Genomic DNA, 23,821 nt, shown 5'->3' with positions numbered 1-23,821 from the left:
TTAAATTTCAATAACTCAATACATATTATACATCGTTAGAATCGTAATTAGGTCAGCTACGCAAATGTGTAACCTTTTTGTAAAAATCTGTTTAAATGATAAAGAAATAGAGCATTTTCCAAAATTACACGATTTTTTGATTTTCAATCCCTTTTTTAACCTATTCCAGACATTTCAAAGTCTTATTGGACTGCCTCATGCACAATACCTCCGAAGGAACTCTCGATAGAGGAAGTTTAAAAAACAATCGTAGTTTTCGAGATAAATGCGTCCCAAACCCCTCCAAATCAGAAAATACTTGATTTTCAGCGTGCATTATCAAAGCTGGTCATCGTATCTGTATGAATTGGGAATCATACGATAGTCCAATCCTTCTGCCGCTCAAGGATATCTTAATTTATTTAATCCATTGATATTGGACGGAGAAATCGAGTTTTTCCCCAAAACACCCATTTTTTCATTTTTCGATTGCTAGAAGTCAGGCCTCGAAATGTTTAAAAAAAGCTACCTGTCGCAAGCGACAGGTAGCTTTTCTTCATACCTGTCGCTTCAGTAAATAACCTGTCACTCTCAATTATCAAACTCAAAGACTAATCACATCACACATATCCATACATGTTTGTACACAAGCACGTGGTTAGGTCTTTGACGTACATTGCTCTATATAAATATCGTAATATGAAACCTTTTTATTTCTTCGACTTCGGATTGCCTAAAAGTTCTCGAAAGTCAGCGAATCTGCTTTGGCTCAGCGACTCGAAGATTCGTACAATTCTATCATCCGTATCCACGTGAATTCCGCAAAGTATCATGGTACCACATTTCCGTACTAAATCGAATACTTCACCGTTGAGTTGTAGAATTCAGATTTTAAAATATCCGTAATAAATTGAATAAGGACAGATAACGCCACCTGGGATTCCCTTCTCACATATCCGGACTATATTTACGCTGCAAATTATATTTATATATGAAATATTTTTCCGACCTGATTTTTTGATTTTGTCAAATTGTCTTAGAAATTATTCATAGCCTTTATTTATGGAAATTGTTTAAAACTTTTTAAATGATTAAATACACCAAGCAACGAGCCATGTGCATTTCCATTCCAACCACTACTATATTTACTGTGGTGTCGTTACGGTAGAATTTTTTCAGGTGACTTGGGGGTGCGTTTTAATTTATTTAGATATAATACTCCATAATGCTATAAACTAGTGTCAAGCAGATGAAAACAAGCGTAGATGGTGTGAAATTCATTGATATAAAATTGTCTACTTCCAAACTGTGTGAGTAACTGTAGCCTACGACAGAGCAAAATGTAAACAGAGCAAATGGCTGCTTTTCGCGGTATTTCCGTGCTTAATTCTTGCATTTAGAAACAAATAATTAAATGTACGTGACGTGAGTATTGTGGTCAATTTACTGAACATCAAGTAAAATTAAGTCCATCCGTCGCAAGCGACAGGTAGTTTTATTTGCTACCTGTCGCTGTCAGACGAAAAAATCACCTGTCGGCAACAAGTAGACAGGCGAACATTTCAAGCCATTGAAGTCAACGACGATGTTTCGAAATTTAGAAATTTTCAACTGCTATCGTCCCAGAAAAGACTCAGGGTTTCCGAAAATGTCATTTATTTGAAAATAGGTAAAGAATTGACAAAACGGCTGTTTTTTTTAACTTTTTGGCATCATAGTATCATACCAAATTCGGCCACTTCCAGTCTGCACAGACGTTTCAAAAATAGTTTATGGAGTAACCACCACATGCTTTCCTGATAGAAAATTAGATCCAAGATCAGTATCTCTTACACGGACTGAGAAATAAGGGTCCGCGGTAAATAATAATAACTAGAAATATGATGCAGTAATGACGGGTTTCACCGGTGCTACGTTACCCTTGTCACTTCCGGTACCAATGAAACCATTAAACAGGTTTCCACATAAGCATTACACACTAAAATAAATTGGACGCAGAATCAATCAGAAATGGCATAAGGCATCACATGGTCAAAATTTTATGTAAATCGAATAATAATTGCCACTTTTATAGACCAAAAACCTTGAAAAGTGACTTGTAGAAAATCATCTATTTCTCTGCAACCGTACAAGTTACGGTATCTGTATGATCGTATGGGTTCAATCTATTTGTTGATTGGAATCAAATACCATAATTTTAAAAACAATACAAATCAGACTCATTTGAATAAAATATCTGTTTTATGTAAATCAAATAATAATTGCCACTTTTATAGACCAAAAACCTTGAAAAGTGACTTGTAGAAAATCGTCTATTTCTCTGCAACCGTACAAGTTACGGTATCTGTATGATCGTGTGGGTTCAATCTATTTGTTGATTGGAATCAAATATAATTTTAAAAACAATACAAATCAGACTCATTTGAATAAAATATCTGTTTTGAAGGCTAAAAATACAGTTTTTGTCAAAATGACGTTACTTCCGGTGATAACGAAAATCTTAAATGACTTGTATGAAATCGTAAATGGCTTTAGGTATCACACACTGAAAATTTTATGAAAATTTGAACAAGTTAGAAACCATTTTGTGACATTTATATGATCGTATGGGTTCATTCTATTAGTTGATTGGAATCAAAAATCAAAATATTAAACAACTAACAAATACGACTCATTTGAATAAATTATTTGTTTTGAAGGCTATAAATACCATTTTTGCCCAGATTACGTCATTTCAAGTGACATTGAAAATGTTAAATTGGTTTGACCTAGTTACAATTGACATTATGCATCATATGGTGTCACTTTTATGAAAATCGAATAATAATTGACTTTTTTACAGGCAAAGGTGACTCATGCAAAATTGCCCATTTCTCGGCAACTGCTCATATTACAAACTTATTTTCACATACATTCTCTTCGTATGGAATATTGCTACTAGTTTATGAAAGTTGCGAAAAAATATATTCAAATATGAAAAGCCTGAATGGGTTGTGAATAGTTCATTTTTTCACCTTTTTTCACCTTTAAATCGAAATGATCCGAAAACGAAATAAAAATTTAAAAAACTGAGCGCGATGATTTCTGTTCCTTAACAAGGCACACCCTTTCATACCAGATTTGAAAAAAATAATATTTGCTTTCAAAAATAGGTACCGAACTGTCAAAATTGCAGTTTTTGCTAAATTTACGTCACTTCCGTTGCCGAAAGGAAAATGTACCGGTAACAAAATAAATGACATTTTGGACCACGGAGCATATGAACTTTGTTTTATACAAATCGAACAAAAAATAATTAATCCAGAACTGAAAAACTGAATAAGCCAATGGGGACCAAGGAAAAATACGGTGACAAAAAATGTTGCCATTTTTGGTCAAATCAGATGACTCTTTCACCCTAGGTAAAACACCACATAAAAATATTCATTAATAAAAAAGTTTTTCGTAAAAATTTAAATTTTCAAAATTTGGTGCCTAAAATGAACAGAACTGTAGCTATGTGCCTTGTCTCCAGCTATGTCAAAATGTATCAAATATTACAATCCGACAATTATTAATAACATTATGGCAAAATTTTGAAAAACGACAACTTTGGTGATTTTGGACATTTCGCTTTTTTCGCAGAACGTTAGAAATAGCTTTAAACTTTAAGTCAAACCCACTTTCTCAGTAAAACCGAAGACATCGAATCGATCCGACAAGTAGTTTCTGAGATATGCTCAAATGGAAAAATAATAATAAGAAGAACTAGAACTGCGATGCAGTAATGACGATTTTCACCGGTGCCACGTTACCCTAAACATGTCACTTCCGGTACCAATGAAAATTTTATGTAAATCGAATAAGAATTGCCACTTTTATAGACCAAAAACCTTGAAAAGTGACTTGTAGAAAATCGTCTATTTCTCTGCAACCGTACAAGTTAGAAACCATTTTCTGGTATCTGTATGATCGTATGGGTTCAATCTATTTGCTGATTGGAATCAAAAATAATAATTTTAAAAACATTACAAATCAGACTCATTTGAATAAAATATCTGTTTTGAAGGCTAAAAATACAGTTTTTGCCAAAATGACGTTACTTCTGGTGATAATGAAAATCTTAAATTACTTGTATGAAATCGTAAATGGCATTAAGTATCACACAGTGAAAATTTCATGAAAATCGAATAATAATTGACACTTTTATGGACAAAAAACTTTGAAAAGTGACCTGTTGAAAATTGCCTATTTCTCCGCAACTGAACAAGTTAGAAACAATTTTGTGAAATCTATATGACCGTATGAATTTTATTAATATGTGAATGTAAACCAAAAGTTAAAATTATTAATACATATTAAATAATTCTTGGTTGAAAAAAATATTGATTTTAAAAGTTAAAAATGCATTTTTTGACAAAATGGCGTCACTTCCGGTGTCAATTTTAAATTGTAATCAATTTGATATGACGCAAACTTGCTTTTTGAATCAAATGTTGTCACTTTTGTGAAAATCCAATAATAATTGACTATTTTACAGGCAAAATAACGAAACCAGTGACTTATGCAAAATTGCCCATTTCTAGATAACTGCTTATCTAACAACCTAATTTTAACATACATTTTCTTCGTATGGATTATAGCTACAAGTTTATAAAAGTTACGTAGAAATATTTTAAAATCTGAAAAGCCTGAATGGGTTGTAAATAGATCAATTTTACACCTTTTTTAACCTCTTAATCGAATTTGCTCGAAAATGAAATCGAAATTAAAAAAAATGAGCCCAACATTTTGTGCGCCTTTAAAGGGCACACTCTTTTAGTTATATCAGTTTTTAAAAAAAATAATATTTGCTTTCGAAAAATGGTATCTAACTGTCAAAATTGTAGTTTTTGGTAAAATTACGCCACTTCCGGTGCCGACAGATAACTCTATCGGTAACAAAAAAAATGACAATTGAGACAACGGAGTAAATGAACTTTGTTTGATACAAATCGAGCAATAAATAATTAATCTAGGACTGAAAAACTGAATTAGCTAAAGGCGGCCAAGAAAAATTACTGAGACAAAAAAAATTAACATTTTGCCCAAGTCAGATGACTCAGTAATTTTGTGTAAAACACGACTAAAAAATATTCATAAATAAACAAGTTTTTTGTAAAAATTTAAATTTTCAAATTTCGAACGACAAAAGCCATAGATGAATGTTCGAAATTGAAAAATGTGAGATAGCCATTGTCTCGGAAAAGATTCAGGGTTTCCAAAAATGTGAATTGTTTTGAAATAGGTAAAGAATTGGTGAAACCACGGCCGCTTTTTGATTTATTGCTACCGTTCAAAATTCGGCCACTTCCGGTCTGCGCAGAAGTTTCAAAAATACTTTATCAAGTAACCACCACATGGTTTCCCCGATAGAAAATTGAACCCCAGATCGATATCTGTTTTCGATCATGGAGAAATCGGCTCCCGCGGTAAATAATAATAATAATAGCCTAATAATAAGAAGAATAATAATCTTAACAAAAACACGCAGTGTGAAACCCTAAACCATTTCTATACACAAACAACTTATATCCTAACTCTATTTGAAATTCATGGCGAATATTTAATTGTTCATTGACTATGCATAACAATAGATCGCCCTCATTTCTCAGCCAATCAACGCTGGGAATCTTATTACCGTGTACGGTGCCATGCATACTACGGCCGTAGTAACTGACGTTAAATTTTGGAGCAACAATTGCATGGGATTCATGGACATGAATATCAAATACACGTCATTGATTATTGGGTAAAAATTAATTATAAACAAGCCAACAGTGAGGCTGATGTCCCCCGCCGAAATTGCAAAATAAATAGATGACACATATTAATTAATCGCACATTTATTTTTTTCACTAAGTTTCATCACTCTCTATCAGATAGAATCAAGATTATCTTGTCCCAAACCATCGACAAATGAAATCGATTAGCTCTGCTTAGCTTCAGCTCGAAATGTTAATTATTGAACTCAGTCAAGACATTCACCTAATGAACATCTACATATACATCAAGTTTAAACATTCACCTAATAGACACCTATGCCAAGTTTGAACATTCTACCTCAATTAGAAGGAGAGTTATTGTGTTCCAAAGTTTCTACCAATCAAATTGCTTATCACTCTGCTTACCCTCAGCAAAAAATGTTCATTATCGAACTTAGTTAAGGTATTCATATAATAAATCTATACACCAAGTTTCATCAATCTCACTTAATTAGAACTAAAGTTATCGTGTCCCAAAGCATCAACCAATCAAATTGCTTATCTCTGCTTACCCTAAGCGGAAAATGCTCATCTTCGAACTCCATCAAGGCATTGACCTAATCAACACATACACCAAGTTTGAACATTCTAGCTCAATTAGGAAGAGAGTTATCGTGCCCCAAAGTATCAACCAATCAAATTGCTTATCTCTGCTTACCCTAAGCGGAAAATGCTCATCTTCGAACTCCATCAAGGCATTGACCTAATAAACACATACACCAAGTTTGAACATTCTAGCTCAATTAAAAGTTATCGTGTCCCAAAGCATCAACCAATCAAATTGCTTATCTCTGCTTACCCTAAGCGGAAAATGCTCATCTTCGAACTCCATCAAGGCATTGACCTAATCAACACATACACCAAGTTTGAACGTTCTAGCCCAATTAGGAAGAGAGTTATCGTGTCCCAAAGCATCAACCAATCAAATTGCTTATCTCTGCTTACCCTAAGCGGAAAATGCTCATCTTCGAACTCCATCAAGGCATTGACCTAATAAACACATACACCAAGTTTGAACATTCTAGCTCAATTAAGAAGAGAGTTATTGTGTCCCAAAAAGTGTGACGGACAGACAGACGGACAGACAGACGGACAGACAGACAGACGGACGGACGGACGGACGGACAGACAGACAGACAGAGAGACAGACAGACGGACGAACCCATTTTAATAGTCCCCTGCTTTCTTCGAAAGGCGGGGGACAACAACTGATGAGTAATGTACGATTCAACGATTAGTTGTGGTGTAGGAGAAATGTTTGCAGCAAAGTTCCCCCGTAACTTGTGTTGTTCGTTCGTGGAGTTTTAACACGTTCTACCTAGAGTGATGTCTTTGATCTGGCGGGCTAATAATAACCTAATCAGCATTCTTAATCCAACATCTTTACTTGTAAATAAATTTATAACCCCATATGTGTGCAACGCTAATCATTATCTACATCGAGATGTAAATTAATTTATGGCCCCATGTCTGCAATTTTAGTCGGATTGATTAATGATAGATATTAACGACAGTACACTTTATCAATACACAAAGATAGTTAGATGATGACTGTTCTCAATCTCTTAATTCTAACGTATAATATTGAGATATTTTTTCGTATTTCATTTTAACGGTCGATTTCAGAGTAATGAAGTCAAATCCACATGCAGAAAGAAAGACGCTGTACGATGACTACAGGAAATCGAGCTACGGATTGTCATTTAAAAATCACGTTTCAGTCATGTTTGACTTTAATGATTCATTTTGCATGGCCACATCTTTTACTTCTGTACTCTTTTACTCGGGAAAATTAGAACCACAATACTCTTCTGACGGAAATATATTTCGAATCGTTTGGACTGCACACGATGGTAGAGTGGCTCTTATCAAAAAGTCACTTTAAAATCGCTGTCGTGAGAAGAGAGGGCGGGACATTATAAAACAAATTCTAAATAGGATCTTAAATTAAAATAAATTACAAAACAAATTATTCCGCAGTCAATTGTTTTATTTAATTAGGGAATTAAGGAGTCAGTCAAGCGTTAATGAATACACACGCCAGCTGCATATAGGTAATTAAGGAATAAACATTCCGAATATGCATTCGGTCACTGTGACGTCACTGGCGTCTGAGGGGATTAAGAGTGTTTTCAATAATTGGCAAAGTCGTTTTTACGGGAGGTCTATTTTTGCGACTTTGAGTGAAGATAGCTGAATTAATTTCAATCAGATTGGTGTGAACTTGCCGTAAAGTGGATATAGTAACCATCGGCCACACGTATCTCAAAGTTTCCAGACCCATCTTATGTGCACTTTAATGTAAATGGATGAATTAATCTAAATTTAAAGATGGGTTCCAGCGTACAAACTGGGTGATTTAATGGTATATATGGACTAAAAACATATTCAAACTAATTAATTTGTCATAACTTTGCTTCAAATCCGTCTCAAACATTGTAATTGCGAAGGAATGTCCTGCTATAAAAATTCAATCAAACCAGGTCATGTTTACGTCAGGTCTTGGAAGTCAGAGGAGAATTCATTGCATACATAAGACGATGTTGTCTTTAATTGCTTACTATTTATTACAAATATCGAATCCTTAAATTCTTGGATTATCCACTACCCGCGTCTTTTTCCGTCATTTTTATCTCAGAAAGTGTTGTACGTCTAACTCTTCATAAATTTTATCAACTTGTACATCAAGCGCTCAATGTTTGCGTGTGACCTTTGACATCATGCGTGCAGAAATTCCTAATCGTCGGGCTGTTGATTAGGGAAACCCTTACATTTTTGTCCTGTGTACGCTCCATGAGTGTTTTTCTGGTAAACCAGTATTTTTTCTGGTAAGATTGGATATCTCTACTTTCCATATATACCAAAATTACCATACTCTTATTGGAAATAACCACCCGATAAATACTTTTCTGGGAACCCATAATTAATGCCATTTTCATATAAATTTATACAAAAAATTAATTTCGACATTTCATGCAAAATTCATGTATATAATGGTTATTTCTATTTTTATTGTTCGGCTGTTGTGAACTAAAAATTATTCATTGTGAATCTCTTAATTTAAGATTATTTAAGTACTGTAATTCCTTACTAGAAATTTGTTGATAAACTAAGCCTACTTCTATCACGTTCTAGGCCTAACGCAGAACTGTAAAAATCTACACTACAGATAAAATCTGAATCACTGCCATTCAATAAGAATGGTAATCCGTCATTAGGAGAACGTTGGTGAATAGGTCTAGACTAGTGTTGAAAATCGGATCGAGATTTGTGATCCGAATACTTTTGTTGGCTATCCGAATACTATTCCAATAATTTGGAGACGTGAAATTCTTGAACAAAATTACATCAAAAGTTCATATACTCATAATTTCTTACTTGTTTCAATGTTTATGAGTGTCTGTGTATGCCGAGTATGAAATCGTACTTTCGATTTGCAAATTGTTTGAGCTGCGAAGAAAAAAACGTGCCTACCTTTAGCCGTAATTATTAAGACTATGATATCCCAAAAAATCAATGAGGTGAAGAAATTTGTATATAGTATAACTACTCCTGTAATCCGCAGCCCTCCCACTTATCATTTTGGTCAATCAACACGAATGGAAAAAAGAAAAATATAAACATGTGCCATTTATTCCGCCAAGGTCGTTTGCCTCATTCTGAAAATCTACAACTATTGAACCAATCAGTGAGTGGGAATATACGTGACCTAGGTTGTTATGAATAAATTTCATTGCGGGTAGTCAAAACACGTTCTAAACTCGTATGCTGTAAATAAGCGCAGGGAATGAATGAATATTTCTTTTATTTAGACTAATGCATTAATAATTTTATTAGTTACTATCACTAAATAATACGCATAATGTTGACATTTATGCTCAGAGCTGCGTACGGTACGTGATCAATTGCATTCGGGAAAATTTCAAAGTAATCAGATGTAAAAATGGCTAAAGAGAGAGCATAGGGAATGTCAGAATATATTGTAACGAATAGTAAACGGATAGTAAAATGATTCAGATAATCCTTATTTTGTATCTGTTAACGAATATCCGAATAGTAGTTTCAACACTAGTCTAGACATATCACCGTTTTATTATAAACTGTAAGATTTTTAACTGTCAGAATGTCAAACAGGAAGTAAACAAATGAGATAAAGTCGTCTGTTCATAGGGGAAATAACTCTCATTACGCTAGGAACGTTGCATTCGTCTAACCGGTTTTGTCGACAAAAGTCGTGGTGGGTACTCAACGGTAACGTTATAGGTGTCGACAAAAGTCGCCTTGGGTCAGTTAAGAGTTAAGTCTCTAGACGGAGGCGACAACGATATACCAAATAGTTAATTGTTTTCTTATGTGCTATATAATGTATATTTCAGTCAAACTTTTGATGGACAAAAAGTTATTGTGGCATATACTAAGCAGCAAAAGAAACGTCAGGTTGGTATGTTAGTCTGAATAGACACATTGCATAAAACTTGCCAAATGTTTTTATTGTATATATGTGTGACCACATCTCCAACTTTACCTGAGCAATAAGGCTCCTTCCCAAACACAGAACTCAACCCAGGAAATGTTCTCAAAAACGCAAACTGACTTCTGAGATGGTAATGTGTTCTCCATAATTTTCATGTAACTCATACTGCACGTGCTGTTCACCGAGACCAGCCCTATAAAATGCACCCTGCATACCTAGTTGAATCATTCACACTACAACGTCAGCAGCAGCATCTTAGAGGAACCAGGCGCTTGGAAGACTCGACGCTCGCCATACTGCCCAAGCCGTTGCCAATCACTTCCAGGTCAATGTTTGGACCATCTACGAGCTTCAGCAACGCTTTCGGGCCACCAACACCACAGATGACCGGCCCCGAACTGGTAGACCAGGGGTTACCACAAGGCGACAAGACCGCCATGTTGTGCGACAGCATGTGCAGAATCCCTTCACACAGGCATCTGAGACAGCACGTCAGACAGTGGGAACACACGGAAGACCCATAAGTACCGATACAGTGCGCCGACATCTCACCAGAGAGAACATCCATTGCCATAGACCTTACCGTGGACCAATTCTCACCACGTGCTATTGATGTGAACGCCTACAGTTTGCTCAACAACACCAGAACTGGCAACATAGGCAATGGAGAACTGTTCTGTTCACCTCTATGAGAGTCGGTATTGCGTATCAACTGCAGATGGCAGGACCAGAATATGGCGTCGACGTGGCCAGCATTATTCTGACCAATGTGTCATGGAACAAGACTCATGGGGAGGTCCAAGCATAATGGTTTGGGGTTGAATCTGCCTGAACCAGAGAGTGGGTCCTGTGGTGTTCCAAAATCTTGGTCCAGGGGGAGGAGGCGGCACCACAGCAGTGCTCTCAGACCCCACATCATACCACATTTTGCACGTCATGGAAATGTTTTCCAACATGACAACGCCCATGCCCTTAGCGGAAACACTGGTTCTTAATAAAAACATGGTAATGCACGGACTTTTTCTAATTTGTACGTTATCTTTTATCTACTGACAGCCAATTCTTTTTTTTAATTGTCAGATATCCTCTCATCGTCTCATATAACAACTTTTCATCTTCAACTGAATTATCAGTGAAATGAAATTTGATCGTTTGTCTGTTATCGCTCGTTACTTCAGCCAGTTATATAGAAGGACAACTCGTGTTTGTCATGTTTGACGTCACTTCCCGTTTCTTCACGTGCTTGTTACACCTCTCCTGTAGCAATGATCTCTGTGTTAAAATTATATTTGGAATGTATTTAACCAGTTCTATCACATATGTAATAATGACTGACACCAATATTGTCCTTTAAATGTGTTGTATACTAAATGTTAGCATGGGCCAAACAAATTCTAATGATTTTCTGATAATCACTTAACGAGTTGTTTCTCTTAATCAGATTTTAGTGTATTATAAATGTTTCATTACCGACAAAAGTAAGAATATGCGACAACTATTGTTGACTGCCCGGACGTACAATCAGGGGCGATAATTGAGGATGTTACAGTCCGATATGCGCGAATATCGAAAGGAACCAAGATCTTTGGGATATAAACATATATGTTAAGTTTCATCAAAATCAGATCAAAATTTTGACTCTACAGTGACTACAAGCTAAAAACGTGATATTTCGTACAATCTGGGGCCATAATCCATGAAGTTACGGTCCGATACATGCCAATATCGAAAGGAATCAAGAGCTTTTAGAGATAAACCTATATTTCATCAAAATTGGGCAAAAATTGTGACTTCTTGAGAGCCCACAAGCTAAAAATGTGATTTTTCTAACAATCAGGGGCTATAATCCATGAAGTTACGGTCCGATAAATGCCAATATCGAAAGGAACTAAAATCTTTTGGAGATAAATCTATATTTCGTCAAAATCGGTTAAAAATTGTGACTTGTAGAGTATCCACAAACAAATTGTGGAGGAATGGACAGGGGCAATGATTATATACGCAAACATTTTCATGATCAAAAATAATCGAAGGAAAGTCTTACCTGGGGCTGACTTGGCACGAACTAGTCCAATGGGTCTAACATCACAGGCAGAGTTTTGACCACATTGCATGCGACTCATGCTGGGTGTGGTCTCATAGTAATACTGATCTGTGGGTAGGACTTCTGGAGATCCGAAGTCCCCATCAAATAAGGGAGTGGTATCATTGGCCACAGGTTCATAGGATGACTGATATGGATAAGATATATCATTTGGGAAAGTAGATGTCAAATTTCCATTAAATGATTGCGAGAGAAGTTTGGGAGAGTAAGGTTTAACAGGAAATTTACCAGAAGAAAGTGATGTAAATGGTTGGGGGGGTGGGACAGGATGGGTAAAACCATTAGTATAATTATTGGTATTAAAATTGGTTGTTGTAGTTCCAGTTGTAGTGTAAATCATTGGGCTTGTTAGGGGTATTCGTAATCTGAAATGAAAAATTTGAAATGTATTTATTATTATTAACTTTAAAAATGAACGTCCGTCTGAAATGCCTAAACAAGAGCAACGCTAAAGCTGCATGATAACGTCCACATTCCTACAACCCTTTTATTGAAATGATGGATCATGCTAAATTTTAACAAAATCTGTTAAAGATACATTAAGGGAGATTTTTATAAGGAGTTAGCCATTCTTGCTATAACAGTTCAAAAATAGATGATGAATGTGGGATACGCCCACATTTTCGAGAGATGGATAGAGAACAAGCTAAAAAGAAAGCGATTTTTCGTACAATCAGGGGCTATAATTCAGGAAGTTACGGTCCGATATGCACGAATATCGAAAGGAACCAAGATCTTTGGATTATAAACTTACATTTCAAGTTTCAACAAAATCGGATAAAAATTGTGACCTCTATAGGGTCCACAACCTTGATATACCATATTTTTACGCTAATTGTGAACAGACGGCGGCCATTTTATCTGTCAATTTTGAGCACATTTTCGCGAAATTCGAACTTTTATAAATCAGATAAAAATTATGACCTCTAATGGGTCCACAAGCTAAAAACGCGATTTTTCATACAATCGGGCCATAATTCAGGAAGTTACGGTCCGATATGTGCGAATATCAAATGGATCCGAGATCTTTGGGTTATAAACTTACATTTCAAGTTTCAACAAAATCGGATTAAAATTGTGACCTCTATAGGGTCCACAACCTTGATATACCATATTATACACTTTTTGAGAACGAACGATGGCCATTTTGTCTGTCAGTTTTGGGTCGATTTTCATGAAATTCGAACTCATTCGTCCTTAGGGTGTAACGGTGATATAATAATAATACGTTTTTTATTTCGGATAAAAATTATGCCCTATATAGGGTGCACAAGCTAAAAACGAGATTTTTTCGTACAATCAGGAGCCATAATTCAGGAGGTTACGGTCTGATATGCGCGAATATCGAAAGGAACCGAGATCTTTGGGTTATAAACTTACATTTCAAGTTTCAACAAAATTGTGACCTCTATAGGGTCCACAACCTCGATATACCATATTTTTAAGCTATTTGAGAACGAACGGCGGCCATTTTGTCTGTCAATTTTGGGCCGATTTTCACGAAATTCGAACTCAGCCGTCCTTAAAATCGGATAAAAATTATGACCTCTATAGGGTCCACAAGCTAAAAACGTGTTTTTTCGTACAATCAGGGGCCATAATTCAGGAAGTTACGGTCCAATATGCGCAAATATCGAAAGGAACCGAGATCTTTGGGTTATAAACTTACATTTCAAGTTTCAACAAAATCGGATAAAAATTGTGACCTGTATAGGGTCCACAACCTTGATATACCATATTTTTACGCTATTTAGAGCAGGTTGTCCAGTCTAAACTAGTGATGTCATAATGTTAATATGACGTCATAACTTTGATGACAAAATATAGGCTAAATATATAGATAAATGATGTATGGTTAAAAAAAAAGGGGGTTGTAGAATTAATTTACAGGCATTTAATTTAAACCACTAGGCCATACTGTGTTTAATCTGTGGATCCAAAGTGATTCAGCAATATTGAGTTTGGCTCTATCGTTCTGAGGGATTTTATCCAGCACAGTGCAGATGTAAGATTCATGACCAGGTGTATCAAAGTGTGAAGCTATGTGAGGTGATTTTCCAATCTTTTTCAATTTAATATGACTTCTATGACTATTATAAGTCTGGTACTAAAGGGGGTGATAGTTTGGCCAACATACGGTCAGTGTTTCTGCTAGCTTAAAAATTTTACCTTCGTACCGGTAGGGGTCAAAAATACCGGTCCACTCGTAATTTTACCAGTCTGATGAAAACAAAATTTTACCGCTAATAAATCTTGTAAATGTATTCAAATAAATAAACTTCATTGAAACATGTGAGAATTTGAACACATTGTGAAAATAAGCCAGGCGGATCTCGTCATGGATTGTATTGTGAATCTCGAGAATCACGCGTCTTTGATTGACACTCCATATGAATTCCAGGGAGATATTAAAATAATAATTGGATCATACATTTGATGGTTTCACAGACCAGTTGTTAGTTCAATTTAAATCTTCATTGAATATAATCCACTGATAGAACACCGAATATTCCGAGAAACAGTCATTAATAATATATTTTTCCGATAAAATCTCCAAATACTAATGACACGTGATATCGCTGGAATTAGGTCAATGAATCAGCGAAGTTAGCTTTAGTTTTAAATACTGTTTAACGTTATGATGTTTTACTTTATACACATGCTGACAGAAGCTTTGTTTTATAAATGTTGTCGATATTATTAAACACTATGACATAGTCAACCCAAAAAAATATTTTAAAGCAATTTCAATTGTGGTTGTCACGAGATCATTGTGTCGTTTGTCTATCATCGTCGAATGAATAAAAACTAAAAGGTGACAGACAAAAACTAAGGTGCTATGATAAACGATTACGCAGAGACGTATATTAAATTTTGCCGACATAAACCCTTCTTTCCTCTGCTGGTACACTCCTCACGGGAACTACCAAAGATATAACGATATTTCTTTTGCGTTTGATACATGTATCACCCCCTCCGTTAAAGGATGAAAGATTTGTCTGCTTTGGCACCATTTTGTGAAGATCATGCAGACATTGAGCAGCGATCTTCAAACAGGAAGAAACCATCATACCCAAGTTACTATAAATAGTACCACTTTTCGACACCCATGGTCAGCACGAGATTTTTGACATGTGTTATGAATGGAAAGATAAAGTTGCAGTTAAAATTTACCGGTATAAAACCGGAAAATAACGGTTATTGGAAACTCTGTTTCTTATAAAAAAACCTCACAAGTTACGGTATACAATATATAACATTAGAACTATGGCAATTTAAACAATTAGCCTTAATATATAAAAATATTTAATGTCTATACTGGTAATGTGATTGGTGGTTTCAACAGTAACACACGCTTTACATTTAGGTCTATTCATAGGTGGAAAAGGTGATTTTGAGATTATGATTATACATTTGATTTTATTAGCTTTTCGGGTAGATCTCATCATTCTTCTCACAAAACTTTTTACCGATTCAAAATCGGATGAAATTTTTTTCTTTTATGGAGGCTCAAAGTTGCGATTTTTGACTTTTGACGGAAGAAAGGTTTTTCAACACTTTGAAAAAGTCATTTTTGGGGTGTTTTGTGATGCCATATTTCATTCCATATCAAATTGAGCATATCCACACTAATGAGTGTAGTAAGGTGTATCTCAACTAAATGGCCAAAAAAGATTGCATATATTATTTGTTTGTTATACTTCTGAGTTTAGTCTAAAGAAAAGTAATAAAAGAGATATAAAAAACAATTTCAGCGTGTTTAATGTATTCTTTTGTTTATTTTTTAATTATTCCCTACAAAAACGAAGCAATTTAATGACGGCCATTTGTGACATGGCCTTATAACCCAACTTGACTGTTGTATATATTTGACACTTTAGCTCTAAAAAACATACAGGTAAGTTTTAATGGTGTCTATATTGCATTATTATCAGGTTTAGGTTGTTTTATCCTATTTTATCTTCGAATTGGTGAATAAATACTGTTTTAAAAATTGTTTCACGTACGTGATGAAATTCCGTCAATTTATAGTGAATTTCTCGTCGATTATAAAAACTCATTTTATTTTGTTAAAAGCAATCTCCGCAGTTTCCTTCTTTATTTTATACATTTGTTTGTGTTTTAAATACCACTTAACCAATAGGAAATATATTGTATGTGAAATTATATGTTGTCAATTAAATATGTAGTGGATTCCGTCAAAAAATCTTCGTCACGTCCGAGAAAAAAGTAAACTTTCTGACCGATGTAAAATGCATTGAACCCGTAGTTTCCGGTCCGCTCTTCTGTATTTGAAATCAGTAATCGTCAACTTATCCGATTTACTGCGCATGCTCTGTGCAGACAACCCATCATGGCGGATAATGAACGGTAAGTGTTTTCCGTCAATGAACAAGATAGCTAATCACGTCCGGGAGAAACGTCACGATTGAGAACAATAATGTGAAAACACAACAATAGTATAACGCAAACGAAAAAGAACCGTTTTAACGTGTTTTCGTTATAACAATCCCCCCATATCTGCAATGTTTTGCTTGTTTTCATCGAAACTAAAATTAAAGTAATCATTTTTATTCTGTGGTCGTGATTTTGGACTTCGAGTTTTCTCCCGGACGTCACTTTGGACGCGTTTAAATAAGTCAATAATCACGTCTCTATTGCATTTTACTATCATTTGATATTCTGTATACATTATCATCATTAATTATATTAGTAATAAAAATTCAGACCACGAAGAATTATTATGAATGTTTCTCTCAGAAGCTGCTTACTGAAGGAAAAAATAAATTCAGTTGTTAGCCGACCTATGAGACAACTATCCACTATCCTACTTGTCAGTTTGATTGTCAGGAATCACGTCCTGCTTTTTATCATTAATTACCACATAACTCCAGTGTTAATATTGAAAGGAAAGCTAATGAAAGTCATGTATGAAATGAATTATTTCACATTGAAATGAGAACTTCCATCGTTTATTACAAAAATTGTTTGAAACATGATTTTAGACATCAAGGGTGTAGTCCTCCATCACATCCAAGGACATGTGTATGGTTTTGTATTGAGGTCAACAATCACATCCATATTAGGATTTATTTTAATTTGATTTATGATTCAGGCATCACTTATTTAGATGGTTATTTGTAGCATAAACTAACTATTATTTTGATTTATTTATAAATAAATCGCATACAATTCTATAGTTTGGGTTTGAGACCTGGTTGTGATTATTGACATTTTGGAAGTGGCTTAACTGTCCATCATCACATCCAATTTAAAACACATTATGTTTTGCGAGTCAAAAATCACGAACCTATGTAAGAATGTACCGTTTGCAGTAAATTATTGTTTTTGTAGATATTATTACCAGCACAATAAATTATTATGAAGTGATAGAATGCTAACAAATGATAAGTTTGTTGCCGTAAACAAATCTACAAAATTATTTTTTATTATAAAATCTGGATGTGATTATTGACAAACAGTATATTATTTCTTGGTCAATGGTCACAGCCTAGGAATGGATATAAAAACTAAATATTTTGTAGTGTTATGTGGTTTACCATAGTTGAAACAAAGTGTGTCTTGACACCATATTCTGACTTATGAATTTCACAAACAATTAGTGTAAATAAATGTATTCAAATTCAAATAAAGCTATATGAACTGCACGGATGTGATTTTTGACAAATGCATATATCTTTGAATTTGAATTTAGAGACGTAAAGTAAACAAATACCTAAACTTAATAAAAAAAACTTAATATTTGACAATTTGAGCTAATAAACATTTCAAAACCAATGTCACAAATGTATACTATTTTTACTGACAGGTGGTCCCTTCGTGTTAGGCCTGTCAAGGAGAAGAAACCAATAAAAACCAAGGCAGATTATAATAGAACCTACTTGGAAAGACTTAAGGCAAATCCATCAAAATATGCAGCGTAAGTACTAACTTAATAATTAATCAAAGGTATTAATCATGTTTATTCATTGCAACTGTATCTCCTCATTGCTGCAGCGATGGCCTAGTGGAATTAATAATACTATTTTGATCCGCAAGTTGTACGTTCTATTCCCTGCTGTGTCATGCCCAATATGAGACTTAAAATTGACAAATTATTGCCTCCTTTGCTAGTGCTCCAGGCATTAAATGGTTATGAAAAGAAGGCTTAGTATCAGTAACATGTAGCTGAAACGGGATGTCATGTCTGTCTGCGGTAGTGATGATAATTTTTTATAGCTTTTAGCTAATGATTGATCCAAGTCCCTTTTTGTTTGTGTACGTTTTATTTCTGTCTAACTTGCATAGCCTTTATGTGCCTGATAGCAGGGATAACTCCCCTACTAAACTCATTTGTCTATTACATAAAGGTTGTGTATCATTGCTAGTTATTGTTTTGTGGCGGGTACTGTGCACAGGGCAGGGTATGCTTACCCCTCCGGAACACCTGATACCACTTTTCATGCCATATGGAAAGTCCACATAACTAGTTTTGTTTATTTTATGTATGTCTTTGTCTTTCACTGTTTTTTAACAGTTTACTTTGTGTGGATATTTTTAATTGACTATTAATACCAAGTTTTGTTAAAATCCATTCGGCCATTTTTATGCCCTGGCAGTATGAGAGGCATATAGGCTTTCAGTAGACCTGTTTGTTTGTCTGTCCATAACGTCGGACTAAACTTTTTGGTCAAATTAGTTTTAAGTGAAGCTGATGACCGGTCCATTATGATAAAACTTCATGCAAATAATCCTCAGCATATCATTGTTTAAAATAGGTGTCAATTTGAGGTTACGACCTCCGTTTGTCTGTCCGTCTGTCGGTTCGTTCATTTCATTCAGGTTAAGGTTTTTGGTCAAGTTAGTTTTTAGTGAAGGTGATGTCCTTTTATAATGAAACTTCACACAAACGACCATCAGCATATCATTGTTTAAAAAATGTGTCAATTTGATTTATGAGACAGATAATTAGGTATTGATATTATTTAGATGTTAACTAAACATATAAATTTGTTTTTTTATTTTCAGTCATCTTGAAAAAGATAGACAGAGAAGAAAGGCATGGAGAGGCCGAGAAAAATCGAAGGAGGATGTTGATAAAGAAAGGGCCAAAAGCAGGATCCGTTCCCAAAGATATCGGGATAAACTAAAGGATGCAACAGGAAAAACATGCATCTCATCGCCAAAGAAAGCTAGAACGAGAGCAGAAATTGATAAAAAAAGAGAGTATTGGGCGAAAAAAAAAAGATAATCGCGTTCAAGACAAAGTTCGCAAAAAAAACGGCGTGTCAAAGAGTTTGACAGAAATAGGAAAAATATTGATGATAGTGACAATATGGACAAAGAAATTACAGTATCTGATGTCTGGTTACCCACTGAAGATAAAGTTTTGTCACCTGATGCAGTGAGGAAAGCAGCCAGTAGGGCTACAAAATCTCTTCCCAAAAACCCACAGAAGTTTGCTTGTGTTTTAGAAAGAGTTATCCATAAAGCATCCCCCAGGAAAAGACAAGCTTTTGAACAACTTACCAAAGGGGACTCGAGTGATCCAGTTGTTGAGGAAATCAAAAGACTAAAAACACAAAAAGATCGTAAGAGCATAATCAAACGAAGATGCTTCATAAAGACTATGATGAAGAAATACAAAAACTGTTATGCGATGAGTCGCGCTACAAATATTAAATATGACTACTTAAGAAAGTGCAGAAAAGTTAAAGAAGACGATGTATGGGCCAAAAGATCAGACCAAATTTCAGAAGATACAAAAAAAAAAGTTGAGGAGTTTTATAAAAAAAACAAACATTTCGACACCTCTTCCTGATATGAGGAAGGTAACAAAAAAAGGGAGCACAAGTGTATTGAACAATACAATTAAAGAAAGTTTTAATTTTTTTAAATCCGAAAACAAAGAAGTTTTATTAAGTCAAAGCAGTTTTCATTCCTTAAGACCTAAACATATTAAACCCCAAACAAAGACAAAACATATATCTTGCTTGTGTGAATACTGTGCCAATATAGAACTCAAAATTAAATTTCTTAAAAAAATATCAGAAACTGAGATTGATGAAAGACTTTCTAATAAATACACACTCAGAGCCAGTATGTGTCCAGTAGAAGTAGGAGACTACAACAAAAGAGTTTGCGTGGAGAGGAAATGTGAGGAATGTGGCACGCACAAACTAAAGAGTCTTTTATATCAAGTTGAACAGAAAGACACAGTATCTTGGCAGTTATGGGACTCTGTGAAACACGAAAACGGCACTAGGAAAGAGCTTGTTACGGAAAGTGGAAGTGGAGAGCAGTTCTCAGCAGAATTCCTGAAAGAAGTAGAAGCACTAAGTCTTCACTTGCACAACGCCAAGTGGGAACACTCCCAGTTTACAAATCTCACTTCCAAGGCCCTCCCAAAAGGTTGGGTGGTTATGGTTTTAGATTTTGGACAGAATTACACATGCATCAATCAGGACGAAGCACAAAGCGCTCATTGGTTTCACAATCAGGTCACCGTTCATCCAATTGTGACATATTACAACTGTCAAAACACCCATTGTCATGAAATTGTGAAAGAAGAGCTAGTGATGCTGTCCGACGACCTAAACCATGACACCAGTGCTGTCAAAGCTTTCATCAGACAGGCTGAAGATCATCTCACAGATAAGAGAAATCTAAAGATAGAACATGTGGTACAGTTCTCTGACGGATGTGCATCACAATACAAGAGCAAGCAAGCCTTTCATGACATTTCTGATTCCACAAGCCATTCAACCGATCGGTGTTTTTTCGGCTCAAGACACGGAAAAGGCCCATGTGATGCCTGTGTTGGGGTGGTCAAATCCAGCATCCGAAATGCGGTCTTGAGAAGAGAAGTTATAGTCCAATCAGCAGAGGATGCTTTTGGGTACTGCAGGATAAAGATGACGAGGGATGAGACGGATGACCAATGTAATCATTCTAAAAGAACCTTCTTCCTAGTGAAAAACATATCGCACAGAAAGAATTCAAATTTGATGACCATTGTTGGGACTCGATCTCTCCACTGTGTGGCATCAGTGACAGGACCTGGTGATGCAGTGTGGACAAGGAACCTATGCTGCTACTGCGACGTCTGCATTGGTTACGAGAGTGGACTTTGTGAGTCAACCGGCCATGTTGACAATTGGACACTGCAACCTTTGTTACAACAGAAAAAATCAGCTATTGAAAAGTCTGGAAAAGACCTGAAAGTTGCAGAGACAGAGAAAGCACCCAAAACTGCCCAGATGCAAAAGGAGTCGAAGGAAGATAATGCAGAAAACAAACTTATGACTAGGGATGAAAACACGGATGTGCTCATCATAGAACCAGAGATAACTAGACAACACTTTTTCGCAAGGTGCACTGAATACCTTGCCAAATGCAAAAATTTTGGGAACTTGCAAGCTAGGGCAATCTACTTAAAAGAACTAGATTTATACCAAAAATATACAGTAGAAGTAGAAAGTGGGGTATCTATTTTGAAAAATAAACTGACTGTAGACAAAGTGGCCCTTACTCTTCATCCTGGTCAGTGCAGTTTTGGTTACCCAGTAGTCGTTGTTGGTGATGGAAATTGTTTGCCCCGATCTGTGAGTGTTGCATGTTATGGATGTGAAGAATACCATGAGGAAACAAGGGTCAGAATTGCAGTAGAGATGTCCTGTCATGTGGAAATGTACACTAACAATGATTACTTGTGTAGAGGAATTCCTGAGCCAATCAACGAAAACCTAGTCTCTTTGTATACTCAATTTTCCGACCAGTATATTGCTGGGGATAAAATTACAAATGCTGTATCACAAAGAACATTTGAAGCTGAAGCAGTTGCAGCAACAAAACCAAAAGAACTTATGGGAATATGGCAGTTATTTGCTATTGCCTCTGTTCTTGGTTGTAAAGTGGTATCCAAATATCCATCACAAGGAGCTCAGATACTAACATTGGGTTTACACAGAGATATCCTACCAAGGGACAAGTTAAGAGAAGCTACCATTACAATCATGTGGAGTTAACAAGAAATGACATGAATCAGACAAACTGGGTACCAAACCACTTTGTCCCAGAAATTCCTGTGGATTCAAATACGGAAGTGCCAAGGGACCTAGATGCTGTGCTGGAGGACTTTGGTGAAGGGGTAGAGGTGATGGATGAGTGGAGCGACCCCATTATAGATTACAGTGATGGAAACATTATGGAATTATCGGGCCTCTCTATGATTTTGGATTTCGATTTTACTGACCAGGCTAATTTATCAACCATGGACCAGGCTAATTTATCAACCATGGACCAGACTGATCTACCAACCATAGACCAGGCTAATCTACCAACCATAGACCAGGCTAATCTACCAACCATAGACCAGGCTAATCTACCAACCATACACCAGGCTAATCAACCAACCATAGACGAGGCTAATCTACCAACCATGGACCAGGCTAATTTATCAACCTTGGACCAAATTGATCTACCAACCATGGACCAGGCTAATCTACCAACCATGGACCAGGCTAATCTATCAACCATAGACGAGGCTAATCTACCAACCATGGAAAAGGCTAATCTACCAACCATACACCAGGCTAATCTACCAACCATAGACCAGGCTAATTTATCAACCATAGACCAGGCTAATCTACCAACCATGGACCAGGCTAATCTACCAACCATGGACCAGGCTAATCTACCAACCATGGACCAGGCTAATCTACCAACCATACACCAGGCTAATCAACCAACCATAGACCAGGCTAATCAACCAACCATAGACCAGGCTAATTTATCAACCATAGACCAGGCTAATTTATCAACCATAGACCAGGCTAATCTACCAACCATGGACCAGGCTAATGTACCAACCATGGACCAGGCTAATCTACCAACCATACACCAGGCTAATATACCAACCATAGACCAGGCTAATCTATCAACCATAGACCAGGCTAATTTATCAACCATAGACCAGGCTAATTTATCAACCATAGACCAGGCTAATCTATCAACCATAGACCAGGCTAATCTACCAACCATGGACCAGGCTAATCTATCAACCATAGACGAGGCTAATCTACCAACCATAGACCAGGCTAATTTATCAACCTTGGACCAGACTGATCTACCAACCATGGACCAGGCTAATCTACCAACCATGGACCAGGCTAATCTACCAACCATGGACCAGGCTAATCTACCAACCATGGTTGTTTTTCAAAAAGAATAGAAGTAAAGGCATAAAATGTAGCATAAGCGCGTCTATATCGGAGTGATCATCATGGGTTAAACAAGCCAACAGTGAGGCTGATGTCCCCCGCCGAAATCCAAAAATAAATAGATGACACATATTTATTAATCGCACATTTATTTTTTTCAAAAGTATCGAGCAATCAAACTATACACTAAGTTTCAGCACTCTCCATCAGATAGAATCAAAGTTATCTTGTCCCAAAGCATCGACTAATGTAAATCATT

At 35.9% G+C, this 23,821-nt stretch overlaps 2 protein-coding genes across 5 annotated transcripts in view; one reads left to right on the top strand and one right to left on the bottom strand.

The window, feature by feature from the left end:
• Window positions 1-23,821, bottom strand: part of LOC126825380 (non-neuronal cytoplasmic intermediate filament protein) — a 191,938-nt gene that overhangs the window by 94,129 nt on the left and 73,988 nt on the right. For all 4 annotated transcript variants that reach the window (XM_050554987.2, XM_050554986.2, XM_050554990.2 and 1 more), the window contains exon 8: window positions 12,281-12,705. In XM_050554987.2, coding sequence (XP_050410944.1) covers window positions 12,281-12,705 — 425 coding nt within the window. The remainder of the gene's footprint in view (window positions 1-12,280; window positions 12,706-23,821) is intronic.
• On the top strand, window positions 20,463-22,690 carry LOC126825397 (uncharacterized). The gene has a single exon (XM_050555048.2). It carries the CDS (start codon window positions 20,764-20,766, stop codon window positions 22,366-22,368), a length of 1,605 nt encoding a protein of 534 aa, XP_050411005.1. The 5' UTR covers window positions 20,463-20,763; the 3' UTR covers window positions 22,369-22,690.

Source organism: Patella vulgata, chromosome 6 (genome assembly GCF_932274485.2).
Source record: "Patella vulgata chromosome 6, xgPatVulg1.2, whole genome shotgun sequence".
Taxonomy (NCBI): domain Eukaryota; kingdom Metazoa; phylum Mollusca; class Gastropoda; family Patellidae; genus Patella; species Patella vulgata.
Note: the sequence above shows the minus strand (reverse complement) of the source record. Positions and strands in the feature narration are given on the sequence as shown.

Bases quoted from the DNA above. Each gene is read 5' to 3' on its own strand.
- LOC126825397 (XM_050555048.2), top strand. From the start codon at position 20,764: ATGGTTTTAGATTTTGGACAGAATTACACATGCATCAATCAGGACGAA.